General features: G+C 42.1%; 1 protein-coding gene across 2 annotated transcripts in view; it reads left to right on the top strand.

The window, feature by feature from the left end:
* Positions 1 to 21,941, top strand: part of TMEM123 (transmembrane protein 123) — a 243,314-nt gene that overhangs the window by 78,695 nt on the left and 142,678 nt on the right. For both annotated transcript variants that reach the window (XM_085621447.1, XM_085621446.1), the window contains exon 2: positions 20,532 to 20,681. In XM_085621447.1, the coding sequence (XP_085477573.1) occupies positions 20,532 to 20,681 (150 nt within the window). The remainder of the gene's footprint in view (positions 1 to 20,531; positions 20,682 to 21,941) is intronic.

Here is a 21,941-nt window from a genome sequence, read left to right as displayed (position 1 = left end):
ACTATTGTGTCAAAGCCTGACTCATTTAATCAACGCATAAGCAAAGACTGGCTTCTAATGCTACTAAAACTTGACAACATGACAAGTTTTAAAAGAGTTAAAATACATGATGTTACCAAATGCTTCTCTCACAGTGGTTCCCAAATGCACAGTGTGATTCTAGGCAAGCACCACTATCCCTAGGAGTTTACCAAAACTCATTCACTACAGTGGAAGTGGTAAGGGAACTGCACACAATCTACATATTTCAGGACTGCACTTTTGTGTCAAAGCCTGACTCATTTAATCAAAGCATAAGCAACAAGCATTTACAATGCAATGGTCTCGGCATTGTTAAAGTTAGAGCTATTGGCATTGCTCATGACATTTTTGTTTGTTTTTAAAAGGAGTTATCTGTCAGAAAATACATGATGTTACCAAATGCTTCTCTCACAATGGTTCCCAAAAGCACACAAACTCACAGTATAATTCTAGACAAGCACCACTATCCCTAGGTGTTTACCAAAACTCATTCACCACAGTGGAAGAGGTAAGGGGAATGCACACAAACTACATATTTCAGAACTGCACTTTAGAGTCACAAACTGCCTTCTAATGCTACTAAAACTTGACAAGACAGGTTTTAAAACCGTTATCTGTCAGCAAATACACAATGTTACCAAATGCTTCTCTCACAGTGGTTCCCAAATGCACACAGACTCACTGTGTGATTCTAGACAAACAACACTATCCCTTGCACTATACAAAAACACATTTCTTCATCTAGAAGGAGTACTACATTTTAGTGTAGAAACATAACTCATTTCACAAATTCATAAACAATTACTGGTTTCTAATTCTACCAAAATATAAAAACAGCACAGTTATCTGTCTACAAACACATGAAAAACACAAATGCTTATCACAGAATGGTTTCTACATGCACACACACTGTCAATAAGATTGTAGAGAAAAAAAGTACTCCCTACACTTTAGCAGGAGAAATACATTAGTCTGATTAAAATCAAAATAGTCTACATACATCCCCTCACAATTAAATAACTCACCTTTCAAGTTGTTTTGTAGATTAAGAAGTATATCAGTCACACACCAGATATCAGTAACACACCAGATTTTCTTATACAGAATCTCTGCACTGTGCACTAGTCAGCAGAACCAAAGAATGGCAAAGTTTCCCTCTCATTTTCCCCACATATACATGTAAACATCAAATCACATTCCTTCCTACATAAATTCAAAACCAAACACACATTTATATTGGTTAAACATTTAAACCCTTTCCAAATGACATAAATTTCCCCCAATCTGCCTTCTGCCTGTTACCATAGAAACAGGTCATGGAACACTGTACTGAGCACACAGGTCACAAGTTCAGCACACAATGTTGCTAATCAAGACAGCAAGTGTGCTTGACTTTTCAACATATCAGCTTATCATATATAATGTTCCTTACAATCAGTTTTTGTTAACCAATAAGAATCATACGTTTAAAAAACAGAAATATGCACCCTACCTTTCAGTGTAGAATGTTGTCAAACAACCAATGATTTCTTGTCTTTTTTCAAAACTGCATCTTAGCCACCATTTTAGAAACATCTTACTTTCCAAATTGCCATTTCATTTACAGAGACGATCTGAGTGCATCCAGACCTCCTTTCAAGATGCCTAGAGTGTGGATTGTGGGACACAGCTATATTTTCTGGAGCCAAAGGTATGCAGAAAACAAAGGCATTCACAAAGACCTAGGTTTGCCAAATGTAGACATTAAATGGATTGGACAGAGAGGGTTAAAGTGGCACCAATAGATGCCATTGGTGAAATCCTTCATGCATATCCAACACCCTGACCTCATAATAGTGCACTGTGGTGGCAATGACCTAGGCACTTTGACTGGGGGAGGTCTGGAAATGCTTATGAAGGACACCTTTGTAAGCCTGGGCAAAGCATTACGCTACGCTCGCGTAGTTTGCGAAGTTCGCGCTACTTCGCACTACGCGAACTGCACGTAGCACAGTGCGAACACGCGTAGCGTAGTGTTACGTAGTGCTGCGGTAATTTTTTGCTTGCTTGCAGTCCTCAACGTCAAGTTGGCGACCGCGAGCAAGCAAAATGACATCCCGGCGAGACTTTTTCCTTGTTCGCGATCAGCAACTTCAAGTTGCCGATCACGAGCATGGAAAATAAACATCCCGGCGAGATTCCCAACGCAAGGTGGTCATGTTTCTCATTGCGAGTGGTCGCGTATGCTCGCGACCGCTCGTGATGAGAAACTACCAGTTCGCGTTGAGAAAGCTGAAGCTCGAGTAAAAATCTACTCGAGCAGCAGAAACTACAACAAGTACTGCGCAGTTCGCGAAGTGCTACGCGTAGCTCGCGTAGTGCGGACTTCACTTTGCGTAGCTTCGCGAAGTACTACTTCGCGAACTACGCCCAGGGTTACACCTTTGCAGAACTGATTTCACTTTTTCCCAAAACTGCCTTTGTGTATTCTAACATATGCCAAAGGCAGAAATGGAACTGGTCCGATCATTTTTGTCCACAAATTTAGAAAGCTAGGAAACGTGAATAAATCTGTTTCTGCTTTTCTCCGAGACTATAGAATGGGGTCCGTTTACAATAACAATCTGCGCTTTCATTTGCAAGAGATGTATAGGAGAGATGAAGTACACTTTACTGATGAAGGAAACCGAGTCTTCCTCAACAACTTTAGACTCTGTATAGGTACTTACTTATAAGTACCAAAAACTCTCAATGAACACAACAGCTCTTTTTAGAGCCACTCAAGAACAAAACACTTAAGCTTGATGTTTATCTCCCCCAAAATTTTTTTTTTTTTTTTTCCTTGGATCCGCGCACCCAAAGCGTTAGGAACCACGCACCCAACGCTTGAGAATCCGTGCACCCAACGTGGTAGGATGCGCGCACCCTGCGCGCATTTCGACTTTTTTTTTTTTTTTTTAAAGGGGGCCCCGGGTGGTCCTTCTGGGACCCCCTAAGCACCTCTAGAGGATCAGAGTATTTCCACTCTGCCCTCTTTATATGTTTTACACACTTATTCCCCTTGCTTCTTCAGCCTCGCTTCTACCGAGGCAGAAAATGGCCGCCAACAGTTCCTGGTTTCGAATGTAGACAGACACTCGACAGCCAATTAGCATTCAGCGCGCGATCGGGAGGGTGCGCGCTCGGTTCGGGGAGGGTGCGCTTACGGTGCGGGTAGGGTCCGCGGATCCTCCCCGGACATAGATATCACTAACTTTTTTACCCTAATTTTCTCAGGAACTACTGAACAGATTCACACCATTTATGCAAAAGGCACGAATCTGAACTGAGGACTACCTCTTTGCCAAATTTGATGTCATTCCTTTCAGCGGTTCGGGCTGTAGCTGCGACAACAGATCCTGTGGGAAATTGCATGGGGAAAACGCGTTTTGGGACCCCCCTTTTTTCTCGGCCCCCGCTTGACGGATCACCGTGAAACTTTCAGGGTAGGAGCGGAGCGGAGCTGGCCAAAAGTTTGGAAAATTTTGCGAGGATTCATCAACCGGCGCCAGACTTATTGGGAATAGAATGTTGCGGATTTCCTGTGGAAAATAGGTCCTAACTATAACTATCTACTGGTGACCGCCAGTAGATAATATTCATTTTATCCTGGGCTGCAAATGTTGTAAAGACCATTTCCCCCCCACCCTTCAGTGCTTGTACTGTCTGAGGTAGTGTTTGTTCAATAATCTGTGAATTCTGAGTTTCTGAAATAAACCCTGACAAAATCACTCCTTCTGCAGCCCTTTTAACTTTTTGAGTAGGGACCATATTAATTGGGACAGTCTTAGTTTTTCTAGGCATTGCCTGTGCATCTGCAGTTTGTAATTTTTGGACTGAATCAGTTACATTTGAAGCAGTAACACCTGGAGGTATTACTGTCAGTGCTGAGTCAACAGATAGTGGGTCAATCTGAAATGTCTGCACAGTGCTCTCAATCTGTGTTTCTCTCTGTTCAACAGAAGCAGTAGCCACTGTAGTATTTACTGGTACAATATTATCAGTATTTTTAATGGGGTCCACATAAAGTGGCGGACACTCAGTTAACAATGCATCCATTATTTCATCCCTTGAATCATTATTTATTTGAAGATTTTTATCATCATTAATTCCCTTCTCCTGCATCTGGTGCTTTGCCTTTTTATCCTCACTTACTTTGTCTCTTGCTGTCTTTTCCCACATGCCTAATGCCTCAAATTGTGCAGCTCTAGATGGTGTCTTTATTTCACATAACACTTCCCTTAATTTCTCAATAATTTGCAATTCAAAAGTACAAGTTTTTTAGAAATCTCAAAAGACCTTCTTTTTCAGTAATCTTGCACCATTGGTGAACCCACATACATGAATTTTATCCCAAATTGGTAGATATAAAATGCACGGGTGTTCCTTCAGGAGCACCACCAATTAAAAACAAATTTTTCACTTTACCTCTCAACAGTTTCTTTAAACGTTCAAACAATTTCATTTCTGCAATAGTTCAATGCAATTTCTTTTCTCCAATGCGGTCAGTTTCAATTTCAGTCAGTCTATTTCCTACTACTAACCCTCCACAAAATCTTACTGAAATATTTTTCTGAGTTTTCTTAATCAAAATTCTGTTGTTAACAACATAAAAACTATCGCTACTCTGTCTGTTCCACTAAACAAAGGATAGATTTATTTTCACTGTGAGTAACACATTCAGCTTACTCTTCACAAAGTAAGAACTTCTGTTTACTCTTCAAACACTGAGTAAATCCCTTCCGCTTACCCTTCACTCAAGCTCAGAAGAACCTGCTACTCCTTTGATGTTACCCTTTCTCGGTGATATAACACCAAAGTTTCAACAGCAAACTCTTTGCTATCAATCACTCTCACTTTTACACAGAAAATAGTCCCTACTTTAACACTGCCAGCCCTGCATATATTCTCAGTGTTATTCTATCAGACAAGTAACCTCAGAGCAGTGTGGCTTCCATTTACCACCCGCTATTCCTTTCCAGGGAATTTCCAGGTATCACTGTACCTGTGCTTCCAGTCAACCTAAAACAAGACACTAACTGTTCATGTTAAGAATATATAATCAATAATCAAAAATTCTGTCCTATGAAATTACCAATAAAATCAATAAAACCATCAAGTCAAAAATGAGCAACATTTTCACCAACAGTCAAAGCCCTTACTATTTTCAACACTTCAAAAATACATCCTAACACATTAACAGCATTTCACAACCCTATTGATACTCACACCACTCCAGCAATAGCCTTCTTGCATCACCTTCCAGTACTGCTTTGCCAGTCTTCAGGTTCTGAGCATTGGAATCAGAACTTTCTTTTGAGACTCTGGACATCTATCTAACTTGGGCAATTATTTTACTTCCCTCCTAAGGTCAATGATCCATTAGTCGAATAGTTGATGGTGATATTAATAATCATTCATCACCAAACTAATCGATAATGACCATCCTCTTGCTTATACTTGTCCCAAACATCTGCAAGTCCATGATCAAGAGTGAGACGCCGTAGAGCTCTAAAAACCACGGGTTTCCTCCCTGAGCAGTTACGTCCCCCAATTTGTTTATTGTACACCTCCAGATGAATAATAAGGTCACCACAAAGCACCAAAGGCAGAGGCTTAAAGGCCAGTTCAACATTAAGTAGGTCCAAGATATTGGTGTCATCGATATTCAAACCATACACAGAACAGTGTAAACTTGGCTTGACCAATGCAACATTCCACAACCGCACAGCGACCGTATTTATCTACCAGAGTCCGTTCCGCTGTGCTTATAGCATGCTTTGTTAAAATAGCCACCTCACAGTTCGTTGTGCTTTGTTTTGTACTGGCTAGGAGTATGAACCCTAATTCCGTCAGTAGTCCCTGCTTCTCCCAAGGAATCTGGGTTTCCTGTACACAGACTAGATCAAGTTGCATTGACCTCAGTCCAAGAGCCACTCTATTTCTCTTATTTCTGTCATTAAGCCCACAGATATTTATAGAACATATATGTAATGTTTGGATAATCATCGCATGTACTCTTTAACATTACAGTGAGTACCCCTATCTTTTTGCATTTTTCGAATTAGTACGATCCCTCTGGGCCCATTGAGATGCCTTGAGTATGTTAACCATAACTTGCCCTCAGTTTTAAATTCATGTGTCTTATACATCAATATATTACTGTCTTGCCTATTCCTTCTGAAAAGACGGCTTATTATTATCTCCATCCCCACCCATTCACCTCGTGCTCCCCCACCTTCCCCTTGCCCTCCCCTCTCTCTTCTCGACCCTCTCCCCCGCACCCACGGGCGCAATAGGACTGACTAGGTCCATCGTGATGTATTGCGAATCTCTAACCCAAAGACCCTTATCTTTAAATTAACAAATCATTTAGCTCCAAAAAAGTAAGAATTAACCAATAACAAGTAATCCTACTCCTTCCTTCGTCCTAGCATGACTTGATTACCTAACCTACAGTATCCAGAGTTAACAAAAATTCCTTTGCCTGTATTGCAGAAAGAAAGAAGTGGGCTTTATTGTTTTGAAGCCTTAGCCTGTCCTAAAGATGCAATGCTACTCTCTACTTGCCCTTGTGCCTTCATATGTTTTACTTTACTATCATGATAACATTAGATTTACAGCTTTATGTGTTGACAAAGTAAACACATGCGGCCTTTCTGAAATATACAGTGGAAGTTCTGGCCCCTTTGTCTAAAGTATCTGCCAAGCTATTTTGTGCTCTGTGCCTCTATTTTCACTTACAACTTCACCTTCTGACTCCTTTTCATAACACTCTGTGGGTACATCTAATCTTTGCTGATGCAGTCTTTTCAGAAGAAAGGCTCTGCTCATACCTTCCGTACTTTTGTAGCACAAAATGTTGCATCATTATGGGACTTGCTTTCTAGCGTAGCTAAGATGTAAATGTAGTGCATTTATATAGAGCTCCGCACACCCCCCCCCCCCCAAAGGGTCTCTCAGGCGCTGTGCACATACCGCTGTGGAACCCTTCCTGGCCTTTCCCTGTGAAGTGCCCACTCCTGGGCACCCCCAAGGTGAAGCCAGGCATCCTAGCGCTTTTGGGGCCGTTGTGGGTTGTGGAGATTAAGCAAGCTATTGCCCAGAGTTGCAGAGTGGGACCCATGATTAGAATAGTAGGCACCGAGGCGAGAATTATCGGGTCCGGGGAAATTGAGCCCAAGACCTGCTGAGGTGGGAATTGAACCCTGGTCCGGGCCAGACCTCTGCATCAGGGTCTGCCGCTCTAACCATTGAGCCACACTTATCCCATCATCACGCACAGTCGCCCAACTATTACCAACCCTTCCAGAACTCCTGTCTTTCCCAATAATTGTTTTATGTTTGTTATTGTATTAGCTACATGGATAATAGTTTCATGTTTTGTGTTATGCGCCTTAGCTGTACTTACGTTGAAACTTTGAGAGTGGACGGTGCATACTGAATGCGTGAAGGTTACCACATAAGCCGTTGGTTACAACGAGTCTAGAAGAAATGCCTTTCACAAAGAGTAAATCCTAGCTGGTGTTTACTGTTAAGTAAAGAGCTGTGCAATCTCTCCAGGGCCCGTGAATTGGCAAATGTGGTAATGCAACTCTATTTCGAAAATGAACAAAAAAGTGACATAAGCACGTATTGCTTAAGAGAACTGGAATAAAACTATTTTTCTTTGACGAGCAAATGTAAAATCTATATCTGCACGTATAAATCGTTTTGAAAGTCAAGTTAAATACGGGCCTTCATGTTGTAGCTTGAGTTTAAGATGTACAAAGAAAATTACATAAACTTCACGTGACGTTTAGAACAACGATTTATCTCAAACATTCACTTCACTTACGCTACACCTACTTGCTCTCTCTCTTTTTTAATTCTTTCAAAAGTTTATATATTTAATTGATGTATTTTTTGGGGCTGTCTACTCGGCCGCCACGATACACAGTTAACCCACATCGGAGCATAAAAGGTGCTAAAGGCGTCCAACTTTAACAACTAGCAGCAACGCACCTTCTCATCAGTCCTGTTGCACGATAAAACGCACACGGGTGTTCAGACAATCAACTTCTGCGACACCCGTGACCCTTTAATGATAACGTTGTTACACTCAAGTGGTGCACAACTCTCAGCACAGCTTTTCCAAATGTGGACGTCCTCTATTCTCCTCCACCAATCCGTTGTCTCTCAGACGAGTTTGTTTCCCTCCACGTGACTGCCTGGCAAATAGTTCCCTATGGTGTACCCTTTACTTTGGCCAAAGAAGCCCACATAGCCTTGGTCCTTCCCATCTGTATTCCCTGGGAGGAGAAAGGTGCCATACTTCAGCGCCTCGTCAGGGCTACTAAGCGCTGTATAAACGTGATTTCTCTTTCAGTAGTGTACGAGAGCGAAGTTGAGCGCTGGCCACCAGATAATCAGCAGATAATCACCACGTATATTGAGTTTTCAGAATGGATCCTTCCATCCCTGATTTATGTAAGCTAGGAAGAGCATGGTCAAATAAAGTAAAAGCCCATTGTTTAAAAATTAAGCACATCTTTTCCTTTCACTGCCACGTTTCCCTGTGGACCTAACTCCGGCAGTATGGCATTCACTGAGCAGTAAAAGGAGGAAACGGGGGTGCTCCCTGCATATTAGAACCTATAAATACCCTCGCTTCTTGAAGCCGCGGTCTAAAAGATTCAACAGTCAGACGTCTTGGAGGTTTGAGGTGAAGCTGGTGTCTGATTAGCACTTATTAGGAGCAGACGTTGCCTATGATTGGACTGGGCAATAGGGTGGTTTGCACGGACTGTTTATGTATTGCAAATGATAACTTTGCAATGTTGGGATCTCCATTGATTACAGTGAAGTGGCTCTCAAGTAATAAAGGCTGGCAAAGGCCTTCTGCTCCGACATTCTAATGCTAGTAGTTACGTTTCTCGCTTTTTAATTCAGAGTGGTGCACCCTCGGTGGGAGAAAAGTTCTAATAGCCTTTTAGCCCTTGTCCCTTAGGCTACACTGGTTGTTAAAGGCCCGCTCCCTCTTTATAAGCCGTCTCCTGCAGCTCAGGCCTAAAACTCTAGGTCGATGCCTTTGACAACCAGTATAGCCTTTGGCAGCAGGCTGAAGGTCATAATGTCATTGTTCCGTATACATTCTCAGCGTGCTGTCTGGTGTAGACCTTACGTTCTGCATAATAACACTCATTTGTTAACTCCTTATTTAAAGGATTTAATTAAGTCATTTGTGAATCAGAGCTAGTCATCCCTGCCTAACCACTTTCCCTGCATAATTGTTTTTTGTCAGTTTGTGATTAAGCCGCTCCTTTGAGCAGAATGCATCTAGAAAACAGCCACGAGTGAAACGTCAATGGTGTTTCTGAAGTGCAATGCGAGGGACTGCTCAAAGAACCGGGCATACAGAAGGGCCTTAAGCATCAAACTACCATTTTGCCCTACAAGCAATATGGGAGCTGACAAAAAATATTATTATGGATAGGACACACTGTCTCTATCTGCACCATTTGCAAATCCACCCTCACAACATTCATTAATGAAGAAAGTAACTTTGTTACAATGAGCCGCGAGGCTCTTGTACAGAGTGTCTGTAGATTTCTATCCTTGCGCCTCTGCAATCGACCATCAGTCCCCTGTAGCTTAGAGATGGGTGCAGGAGCTACTCTCCACTATGGGTGGGTTACATGTACCCACAGTCGAGCAGTCTGATGTTTTGCTGATGAGGAACACAGACATACGAGGGGCACCCCCCAATGAGCTCCAAGTTGATGAATAACAAAGTCATCCAGAGAGTCGAATGAATGTGTAGGCTGATACAATCCACCGTTTATTGTGAGGACTGCAGCCCTCCGCCCCCAGCTGACTTCTGGCCTGTTGCCTGGGGTGACTCTCTCAGATTCAGCAGCTATGTTTTAGCTGCTTGAGGTGTGGCGGCTGCATCGGATTAGAGACAGTTTCCTCAATTCAGTAAAAGTGTTAACCTGTTGAACCTGGTCTGGAACTCTCTAGCTGAATTTAATGCCAGAGTCATGACCAGTGGCCATTTTCTGAATGAAGGGGTGGGGAGACAGCAAAATCCTCTATAGGAGTAGAGTCTTCTTTTAAGTCGTAGTAGCCATGTTGAAGGGACTTCAGCATCATTTTGCGGCTGACGTGTTTTAAACTATAATGCTTTAACTATCCATTAAGTCAAAGTGTAGTAGACCAGGCCGATCAGTACAGGGAATGTAAGGTAGAGTCTTGCATTTATTGCATAAAAGCATCTTCCAAACTGCATTTAATATTTGTTTATTTGCAGTTTAATATAGCGCACTCTAGACTCAGGGATGTCTAAGAGGTTTTATAGGAGGAAAGGAAAATGTACTTGAAAATCAACCAATGGAAATAAAGGAATATCATAATTAGACAGAAAAACTCATTTCCCCCAAAATATCAGCATTTGCTTATATCGATAAATTTCTATTTACAGTGGACCGGACATAAAATTAATACTTAAAGCCAGCAGTAAAAATTGTACAAATATATAGAAGGAGGTAATCTGACTGCCTCTTTGTAGACAGGTGGTAACATCTACACTGTCAGGCAGGAAGTTACCATTATAGAAGTCTTTGGAACAATAGATATTTTCTTTCTTTTTACATTTCTAAAAATAGGGTTTTGCGTATTGCAGAGGGGCATAGAGTACCAAATCCTTGAACATGGTTGGGATATGGGACTTCATTACATGTACCAGGGCAGGTCCATTAGCATTCATTCAGCAGTTCATGGAGAGCAGGTGCTTGCTTTTTTGTGTCCCTTATTTCAGGATGCCAAGATGCATGGCTTTGTGTGTACTGCAAGCTATTCATTCTTCAATAAGAAGTCATTTGAGAGTATTGAGTACTGGGGTGTTGTGATTCAAGTCTTTTTCTCCTGAGACCTGTCTTACTGCAGCGTGTGGGTCTGTCTTTAGAGGAGCCAGATGTAACTCAAATATATCTGTGAGAAAAGCATTCCCTTAGACTGGTGTTCTGGTCTGGAAGAAGTTGAAGTTGCTACTGAGAGTACTTTGCTGTGGTGCTTGTGTGCATGTAGGTTTAGCTTTTTACATAGGATGAGTCCCATTTGTGTTTTTGCATTCAGTAATGTGAGGTTTGCAGTACAGCATATTTAGTGAGTACAACCAAGATTGGACTCTGAACAAGCTCTGAGTTGGGGATTTGGGTAGGAATTCGGTCTTAAGTGGGTTTAATGTTAGGTGTTTAGTACCAAGACACCTCAGGGTGGTATTCGTGTGCTCAATAAATTCAAATAACATAACATCAAAGGACATGAATGTCTTGTAGAGTCTGCCCTGTTAGGAGCATGTCTTCTAGTGAGGCACCTTCAAGGTATAACTGGGTATTATCATCATGGAAATTATACATAATGTTTGCGTTTTTTTGAGAAGCACAGTCAGAAGAATGAATTAGAAAGAGTTGAGTGAAAGAACTGAGCACGGTTATTTTTCTGACCAAGAGAGAGAGTCCAAGAGATTATTGTTCAATTGACATTTTTGGAATCCGTTTTTCATGCAAGAGTATAGCCATTGTAATAGCCATTGTAGTACTGTGGCTTTTATGTATATTTGTAGCTTGAGTGCATTAAGCAGGGTGTTGTGGTTCAAGTTGAAGAAAGACACCCATGTGTTGTACACTCTGCCCTAGAATGACTATATCCTCTGCAGAGAAGACTTTTTATGGTATAAAGGTGTATTATCATCACAGACATGATATGGGATGATTTCATGTTTGAGCAGCATGGCCAGAGGTACAGGTTAGAAAAAGGTGAGAGATACAGTGAAGTCTTTCTGCTCTATCTGGGCAGAAAGGAAAGGGACAGTGAGGTTATTGCTAATTTTGTTTTTTGTGGGGATCAGTTTACCAGACGATTATACCTGTCATTTATACCCATTCATTAATTGAGTGTGTTAAGTAGGGTTTTGTGATTCGCTGTATCAAACTTTGGCGAGAGAGTAAAGAGGATGAGTGTGCAAATGTGACCCGTGTCCAGAAAGAGTAGGTAATCATTAACAATTTAAAGGGTAAATAGCTATTTCCAGTTCACATCTGGGTCTAAATCCAAAATGTAGATGATGAAATACGTCATAGTGTTAAATGAATTGTTTGTGACACTACACAGCATTCTACAATTTTCGCTAAACATAGAAGATTTGTTATTGTTTCAGGATGGAAATTATATAGATCTATGAGATAAGCTCCTGATTCATTTTTATTTATTTGCGACCAATCTCATTTTAAGACCGTATGGGACCTCTCATACAGTCACTGGAGAGTTGATCAATCTCATTATAATCTTTTATGAGTTCATTTTTAGTAAATGTTATGATGCGATTCTAGATGCAGTGTTAATTTGTGCCGGACGTTTGCCAGAGCTCAGCGCTGGCACTTATTTCTTAACACAGCATTTATTTCTGACAATCACCCACTTGATGACACTGTCTGTCTGTTTTTTAGCAGAGTACTTTGGCAACAGTGTGTAACAATGTAATTTATTAGAAAACATAAAACTACCAGGTCGCCCATGCCATTCTCACAGCTTTGGCTTACACAGAATCATCCAAATTGTCACATCTGTTAGAGTGTGATGTTTGATAGGTATCTATGGCACTGGCGTGTAGCAGCAGTGTTTATGACTGTGAATACAAGCTGCAGTCACTTCATATGAAATACCTAGGGACCTGTGTGGTATTCCTAATTAGAATATTCTTTATATGGAATGTTATCTTTCTTCCTGACTGGGGTATTCCATGAGCGGGTTGGAGGCAGGTATGAGAAGGGGCTGATCGGGTGGATGTTGAAGCTGTCTCATGTGAATAAACTCCGTCTTCTTCTTGAACCTGCGTTTGTGAATTCTTCACAAATTGGCGACAATCATCACAAATTGGCGACGATCGGGATTTATAGACAACCAGCGCTCACGTATAATGAAAAAAAAGATGTACTGAGTTTCATGTTTTTTTCGTGCTTTGATTGCACCAGCGGGCGTTCTGTGTTTATAGTGCTCTGATGGCACCAGCGGCTGTAATTCAGAGAAATGTTTTCGTACTGCATGAAGTTTTATTTTGATACAGCTATATAGCAGTTATGAGAAGGGCTGATCGGGTGGATGTTGAAGCTGTCTCATGTGAATAAACTCCGTTTTCTTGAACCTGCGTTTGTGAATTCTTCAACCTGTACTTTATTTTGTATGTTTTTTTTTTTTTTTTTTACAAATTAAGCACTGTGACAAGACCTTGGTGTTTTTGGAATTGGAGTGAGGAGTGGTTTGTCAACTGATTGTATGAGTAGAAAGAGTGCAGTCTTTAAAATCTTTTCATCAAAGAATTGCCAAGCCCCATCTTCTAACTGTCAACACTGGCACCAGGCACACACGCATTCCATTCATTTCCATCACACCAACATTCCATACAGAACACTCACACTGGCTGAGCAGCTAGTGACCAGGTAACAGGAAACATTGCAAACACAACAGGAAGCTACTACACCTTTCTTTTCTATTTTTAGCATCAGGTTTGTATGTTGTTTCACAGTGTCAAAATGTATCTTGGGGTGGTTAATGACCTGGACCAGTTAAGGTCTGAAGAAAGAGGCCCTCTCCGCAAAGAAGATGTTTTTATACAATTTACTCTCTGTTCGCATTCTCAGGGAAGCAGATGGTTCTTGCTGCTGTATATTTGTTATGTTGGCGATTGTTGTTATATCACAGACGATCATCCCCGGGGGCATATCTCGGCACTTTGCTGAATACAGACAAGCGAAACTAACTAAAACTGAAATAACCTGCTAAAACAATCACTTTTTTAGAAGTTTTTTTAAGCTTTTCAAAATCCGTACATAAACGGAGCTTCAGAGATAGTTTGTTCCAGTCGATGGTGGCAAGATAGGAGAAAGACCTCCTGCCAATTCCAACAGTACGAATACACAAAATTAGCAAAATGGCATTGTGTTTAGATTTTAACAGTCTGGCCGGGCAATAGGGTGTAAGCCTATTTTGCAAATAGGATGGAGCATTACCATTTAGTGACTTGTGGATAAGGCAGCATAACTTCAAGATGAGCCTTTACCTAATGAGTAGCCACTGCAGAGAGTTCAAAATGGAAGCAGAGGAGGAAGCCAGATTAAAAATTACAAAATAGTCTGGCTGCCGTATTCTGCTCGAACTGCATTTTAGATAGAGCATTGCCATAGTGTAGGTGACTCATGATTAGGGTTTGAACAAGAGTTTTTCTCAAAATTGGAGGGAGTCAAGGAAATGCTTTTTTCAGTAGTCGCATGTGGCCAAGCAAGATCCGCAAATCGAGGATACGTGTTCTTTCATAGACAAATCGAGGTCTAACTGTACGCCTAGGTTTTGACTACTTGCTTAGGGGACGGGGCTGACCCCAATACCGGAGGCCACCAATCCATCTTACACAACTCCTGAGCCTTACAAAATAGAATTATCTGAGTTTTGTCTCTGTTTAACTGAAGACAGTTACTAGACATCTAGAGAGCTATTTCCTTCATGTAGTCAGAGAAGCAGGATTTCACCCCTTCTAAATTATGGCCAAAAGAGACGACCAATTGTCTGTCATTGGTGTATGAAATAGTCTCAATCTCACATGCCTTGATGATCTGTGCCTAGGGGCAACATAGATATTGAATAAAGTGGGGCTTGGCGTGGAGCCCTGCGGTACCCATGTGTCAACAGGCATGGTACGAGATTTAAAGTGATTCAGAGAGATGATTTGGGTATGATCTTTCAGGAAGTCAATAAACATTTGAGCCTTTGCCATGTACCTCTATATCATGCAACCTGCGAATAAGAAATTCAATGGGAGACTGTGTCGAAGGACGCTGTCCGGTCTAGAAGCACTAGCATCGCTGGTGTACCTGCATCTAGGGATGATCTAATGATGTCTGTGACTGCAACTAATGCTGTCCCTGTGCTGTGGAATAATTTGAAACCCGATTGAGAGGGGTCAAGGAGCCTATGGTCTTCCAAGAATGCAGAAAGCTGTTTGTTTGACGTTCTCTAGAAGTTTGCTAAAGAGAGGGAGCAGTGAAATGGCCCGGTACCTGGAGGGAATGCCAGGTTCAGCGTTGGGCTTCTTTAAAATGAGGGAGACTAAGGCTGTTTTCCAAGCAGTGGGGACTGAAGCTAAGTCCATAGAAAGGATAACAAGTATTGGCATAGCCAATAGGTCTCGCCTTTGGGACCTTATAAGTATTTAGCCATGAAGCACGTTATCCTGGGTGCTACAGCATCTACTGTTCTTAAATTGTTTGATACATTTCACCTTCGACGGATGGTACTGAAACCCTAACTGCATGTGAGGAGGAAAAGAAAACTAATTTTGTAAGAGGCTGTGACGTGTACATCTCGCACATCGTGTACATCTTGCTTACACAGCACCCAAGGTACATATGCAGGCCACTGACGTGGGGTCGCGTGCAGTAATGGACGCTCTGGAAATAAAGATATATATAAAAAACCTATATTATCTGAGAAGGGGAGGGGGGGGAGCGGCCAGGCACGGGACATAACACAGGTGCAAATACCACCTCCTGGCACTGAGAGGGGACATCTGAGGAAGAACGGATGAGGATAATGGAGGAGAGGACAGGAGAGTAGCGGGGGTGAGATAGCAAAGAGGGAAAGGTCTGGAGAAGAAGAGAACTGATAGAGGCGAGAGTAGGAAAGAAAATAACAGAAGGGTGAGAGGCAGTGGTGAATGAAGGCGGGGTAAGAATGGAATGACGGAGTGAAAGGAGGAGGGGAAAGGACGGGGGGACAGATGGTGAATGGAAGAGAGCGAAGGCCGGGATGGGGTGGGGCGAGACATAATAAAGTAGGGAGAGGATGATAGGGAGAAAGTGAAGGTGCATGACGGCGCGATGATGGGTACGTCAGACAGTGAAGTGAAAAGGAGACCCATGGATTGGTGGAGAATGGGAGGAGACAGTAAATGGCAAAGGAAAGACGAATTGGGGACTGTGAGGAGATGTGAGAATTGAGTGGGAGTAGAAGGGGCGAGCCAAAAGAGGAATGCAAATGCTGCCCTGCTTGGACTGGTCAGTGAATTTAAATAATATTTGCTGTTGGTAAAGAGCGCGCGTTCTTCTGTGTGCGTTATAAATTTGCGCCTCACTTGCACATTGAAGGAGCTGTTTCAAACCTGCAGGAATTTTCACACTGACATCAACACTAAGTGTGTGAAAGAAACCCGCAGGAAGACCTGAACTTCGGGGTTTGTAGAGTCAACGGTTTACGATGCACATGGAAATGTTTGTTTGTTGTGTTCGCTCCTTAATATTAGAACAAGGCGACCTTACGGAATCCCATCCCAAACAAGCATTTGAAATGCAATAGGTCTCGCATTAGTCAAATTTTGAGGTATTGGTGTTGCAAATAGCAGTGTTTCTTTTTGTATAAGTTTGCAATTAACCAGTGGCAGGGATCCTGAGAAAAAATAAGCAAAGCAAATACATGCCAGAGAAAGTAAACTGCTGCATTTTATGGGTTCCTAAGGGGAGGAGAGAGTGGAAGGAAAGAGAGGAAGAGTGATGGGGTCAGGTGGGGAGACAGTGATAGGGCAGCTAGACGGAAAAGAGAGAAACAAGAGTGCTAAAAACTGTAGAGAGGCATATTAAAGTTGTGTGCTACAAAGTTTTTTTTATAAATAGAATGGATTTCACACAACCCATGAGTGTTAAGGTGCAGGCAGGTGGGACGATGATGCAGTCCTGTGATGTTGAAAAGCACACTGACAGCGTATGGTTGTAGATGGTGTCCTGGTACCGTGGGGGAATTGTGGGAAGATGGATTTTTAGCTATGCTAGGCGGTAGTATTTCAGTCTCAATGGAAGTTATGGTGATGTTTCCCAGAGCAGTAGTGGTGCTGAAGTACCTAAGGAAGAAACAACATCTTGGGTAGAGAAAATGGGCTAGTAGTGAGATATGCATGAGGGTGGATGTATTTTATTACAAATACCTCATTGAACTACATGCTGAGTTTATGAAACACAGACACAAGGTTTAATTTTACCCTAGGTGCCCTCCAGCCTTGCGCGCTCGTTGAGCAGTGACGTCAGATGCCACACTGCTACAGGTTCGAACCGGCTCATAAAAGCATGCCAATACGTGCTCGAACCGCCATCTTTGAGGAGCTGTAGGGGTTAAGTATAACGCGATCTTCTGCTCTGTTGAAAGTGAGTGATTGTCAGTTAAAGATTGGATTTTACCTGTAGTTCTCTCTTCTATGCCAACGTTATGAACTACGAGCAGAAACTGTAGTTTAGCTGCAGTTCAGTCTTGTGATTCCAAAGCTATGTGACGCTCTCTGATGCCCACGGGTCTTGTCCGTGCTATATATAAAAGTGCACACAAAAATAAAACAATTAATTATCTGCTACGCAGTTCGTGGGTGGATGTACCCTAGCTGAGTAGGTAGTGTGGCACACTCCTATTTGTAATGGGTGTGCCAAACTCAGACTACACTTCGTATTTCTTTCTCTTCGATTATGGCGGAGCTCACTACACTTTGTTCATGTGCTCATGTCTCCTCCTACTGCATCAATTCTAGGGTCATCCATCTGTCAAGGAGCTGGGAGAGGGGTACCACCCACTTGGCGTGAAGTTAGTGTCCAGCGTTGGTCCCTTTCAGAACAATACCATGCATTGTGGGAAAGTTAGCACCTATGGGGCGGCTTTGTGCAACATTTTGTTGAACTCATTCTACTTGTCTTTCTCCTTAGGCACAGCTCCGCCCCCTGTGAATAAATGTTTAGCTTCGAAAATGTAGCAGCACGGCAAGGGGAAAAGAGCTGCAAGCAGTTGTCACTTCAGCCACATTTCTGTTCATTAAAATAAAGGCAAATTAAAAGCTTGCCTCCTTGTTTAACCGCGATAATGTCAGTGTGCAGAGGATCAAAGGCGAGTTGGCACAGTACAAGGGGCGAATTGGAAACCAAACCTGGTCACTGAAACTACCAAAGAGGCAAGCTTCCAAACCGCCTTATTTGTGTTGACTTGTCGCTCGATGAAAGAGGGAGCCATCCGGTGAAAGGTGGAGGCTGGCAGACTTTAGCGACATTTCTAAAATCATTCAGGGTGTTTCAGCATGCTTGCTGCAGTGTTATGAGTACATGATGTATCCTCTTCACAGTCCCAAGTCAACGTGTATTTAGAAAAGTAAATTCCTGGAATGTCGTTTACCCAAAATAGGAGAGGCAAGGGGGAGGACGCGTGTGACATGCTGTAAAGTGAAAGCAAATTTGTGTGCGTGGGGGCGGGGGAGGGAGCGCATTCCAGGCGGGGGAGCGGACCCTTTGAAGTACGATAACAAATGGATTGCATGGCGGCACGATGCACGTGATTGTGCGCGTGCTCGCCATGCAATCCTCTTTTGGGAGCACTTTTGGGAGCCCCTTACTATAGTCTCGCTGAGCGATCGCTTACGCGATAGCTAGGCGAGACCTAAAAACTGATGTATACTTAGTTTCATTCATTACATACAAGCGCACGCACAGACAGACACACACACACATACTGTCAAACTTAAAAGCACACAGACAAACGCACAGTCACACACAAATACACCCTGAAACACACACAGATACATTCAAAATTAAGTACCCAGACACAAACATTCGCAGAGGAGGCTTGTGCCTGTTTTATAAGACGAGTTTCCGCTATTGGCATTGTAAATGTTAATGGCTTTTATTTATGTGTTTATAAACATGCAAGCGGCGCTTACCCACCGCTTCCAGGTTTTGTAAACACATAAATAAAAGGCATTATCATTTACAAGGCCAATAGATCAAATTCTCACAAATGCGAGACCTATGGCACTGCAAGTGCTTGTTTCTTTCCCCTGTCAATGCTCTCAGATTCTCTGCGCGTGGCACAAAGGCAGAACTTCAGATATGGCGCTTCATCGTTTAGGGAACAATGACAAATACTAGGTTCCCTAACGACCTGCATACACACAGACCTCGGGAACTAGAGTGCTCCGTGAAAGCTACAAATTGAAAAACATTCTGCAAAGAAATGTAACCCTGAGATCTGCTGGTGTCTCTTCATATAACTTTATTTTCAGAAGACGGGCGAAGGAGATACGATAAACAAATCTGGGAGGATACGAAGTATTATGTCATATTCTTAAGCAGACGGGAGAGGGCGCTCTCTCGATTGCTATTATTCTATGGTATGAGCACGCTATCTCTCTCTTCTAATGAATGGTTTTCGTCTACCTAAACATCTCGCCCAGCTTGGTAGACTCTAGTAAAAGAAGAGTGCTATCCGTCTTCAGTACTTGGCCCCTGATCCCAGGTCTCTATTATCAAGAACTTACAACACGGCGGCTTGTGTTTACTCAATACATCTGACTTGAGTATGTCACCACGGAAAGGGTTGTAGCTCAGTGGTAGAGTGCTTGATTCGCATGTATGAGGCCCCGGGTTCAATCCCTGGTATCTCTAGATTTATTTATTTTTTAAATATCTGTATTTCACTAAAATTATTTGCTGTGCACGAAATATAAATGAATTCATTAAACTGTGTTGAAAACGAGAGTTAGCTCGCACGGATTGTGAAGATTTGCGCTGGCTTACCAATGAAACATTGTATGCACGTTTGCAACACCTCATAAGATTTCACGAAGAAAAAGCTGACATAACAGGTGAACCAACAAGCTCTCGCCATTGCGCAAAGGCAGCCGCTTGTTTATATTTGCATTGCGCTTTCACTTTAAGTGAAAGCGCGATGCAAAAATAAACACGTGCCGCGCTTACCAAAAGCGACTGAAAAAACATAGTGCCTACCGACTAATAAAGGAGACCGTGTAAAGCCGCAAGTAAAGGATCCAGTCCGGATGGGCAGGGCAATAAGGAGACAGGGCGGTAAGAAGGAGGGACTAAAGCCTCATTTACAATCGAAAGCCAGCGTTTAGCATGGGCGATGACGCAAGCCAATGGAAACAAGGGGCGGGGCTTCCACTCCACTTCTAAGACCTACTCTACTACAATATGCCTCGCAGAGCGAGCAGCGCATGCGCGCTGCAACGCTAAGCGAGACCTAAAAAAAGGGGAGGTAGCAGGGACAGTACCTTTAAACCACAAGTGCACAGATTCCTAATGGAACAATGCTTTTCTGTGGTAAGCATGTTCCTAATGTCCCTATGTTTTTTCATTTGATGATAAAATGGTTGCTGTTCTGAGGTGGCCTCCTGTATGCTGCTCTCCTTTATTCACTTGATTATGCTTTCTGTGTGTTCCTTTCTCCATGCTTTGCCTTTGGGTTAGGTGAGGTTACTATGTACTGCTTACATTTCTTTGTTCGCCCCACATGCTTCTGTGCTGTGTTCCCTCTAGCATGCTATCCGCCTTTCCTAGTAGGAATTATATAATGTACTGTTTTTGTATTGGGATTTAAAGAGAAAAGTGTGGCGTTTGTATTTACTGCGTTTTTTTTTTTAGACTTACCTACAGGTCATCCAGCTACCAGTATAAATACTACCCCAAATGCCACGGTTGCTCCTGAAGTGACGACTCATGATAACAAAACTGCAGTCAGTAATGAAACCACTCCACCTCAGGTTAATGCCACAACACCAAGCACACCAAGCAGTAAGTAATGCTTCTGTATTTCAAAAATATGAATTTTGATGTAACTTTATCTTTATGAAATGTACTAAATTACCTTTTACTAAATGGAATGGTTTAAAATTCAATATAGAACAAAAATTGTTTCGTTTTCCTCACTTGTTTGTGTAAGCTATAAGAATGTAAATTTACAATCAATATTGCATGGCTGGTGAATTAATAACGTATGAAATAAGCGTAGTGTTTTTATCCCCAGTGTTCAAACACAGAACCACTCAGTGCCCAAACTTTAAAATTGTCACAATCCAAATTTATTAGGGCAACAAGACAGAGGCTGAAGGATTTTTTTGTTAACTGAGGAAAGCAGAGTTAAACGGATAAGCATTTGATCCTTTGTGAACACTTGTCAGAATTGTTGAACCGCGGATCCCTTCAGGTAAATCTTCCTCGGTTTTGTAGAAAACGTTCAAGCAAGACAGAATAAGTCTCCAAGTCAAGTTTGACGATAGTAAAATGTTGCAAAGATGTGCTCGTGAAATGGGAGAGCTGAAGTTAAAGCCTATGTAATGAGCACCTGTGGCAAGAATGTCAGAAGATGGATACGTGAAAATAGAGGAAAAAGGAGGATGTCGAGAACATGCAAGAACGAAGAGCATTTTAGTCTTTGAAGGGTTATGGCATGGAGAGTTAGTCCTAGACTACAACTCATAGAATGCTCTAAATCCTATATGTCCATTTATTTTCTTGTAATTACAAAATTTTTTCTGATGTTTTTTCATGCTATATTACAGTAAAGTAAAAGGCTTATCCACACAATACATCTGTTTTCTGAAGCAATTCATTGCCTTGCCGTGATGTGATGTGGCAACCTAACTGTCCGGAAGAAGCTTGTCGGGCCTTGTCCCTCAGTACAGCCTGGAAAGTTAACAAGGTTTTCCTCAAAGGTATCCTTGGCACACCTTTAGTAGTAACACGGCATGAGTTTAAAAGCAATACTCTTAAGGAAAGTGTTGTAATTTAGATAAGAATGTTGCTTACTGGAATTTTACGATGTCATAGAATGTTCTTATGCTGAAGGACATTTGTTTGGAGATTGGACCATTGATGCTGAACTTGTACAGATCTCAAATAAATCACTAGTTAAGCTTCTGTATGTGGTAAGGATTACTTATTATTACACTGGCGACGTGCATGTAATTTTCCTAAGATTTTTCCAACCAAGACTGATCGTGAGATTCGCCCCAACTCCAACTCTTTCAAGGAAGTGAGAATGAAAAAACCTCC

Source organism: Triturus cristatus, chromosome 8, assembly GCF_964204655.1.
Source record: "Triturus cristatus chromosome 8, aTriCri1.1, whole genome shotgun sequence".
Lineage (NCBI taxonomy): Eukaryota > Metazoa > Chordata > Amphibia > Caudata > Salamandridae > Triturus > Triturus cristatus.
The sequence above is the reverse complement of the archived record's forward strand: the minus strand, read 5'-3'. Positions and strand labels throughout refer to the sequence as shown.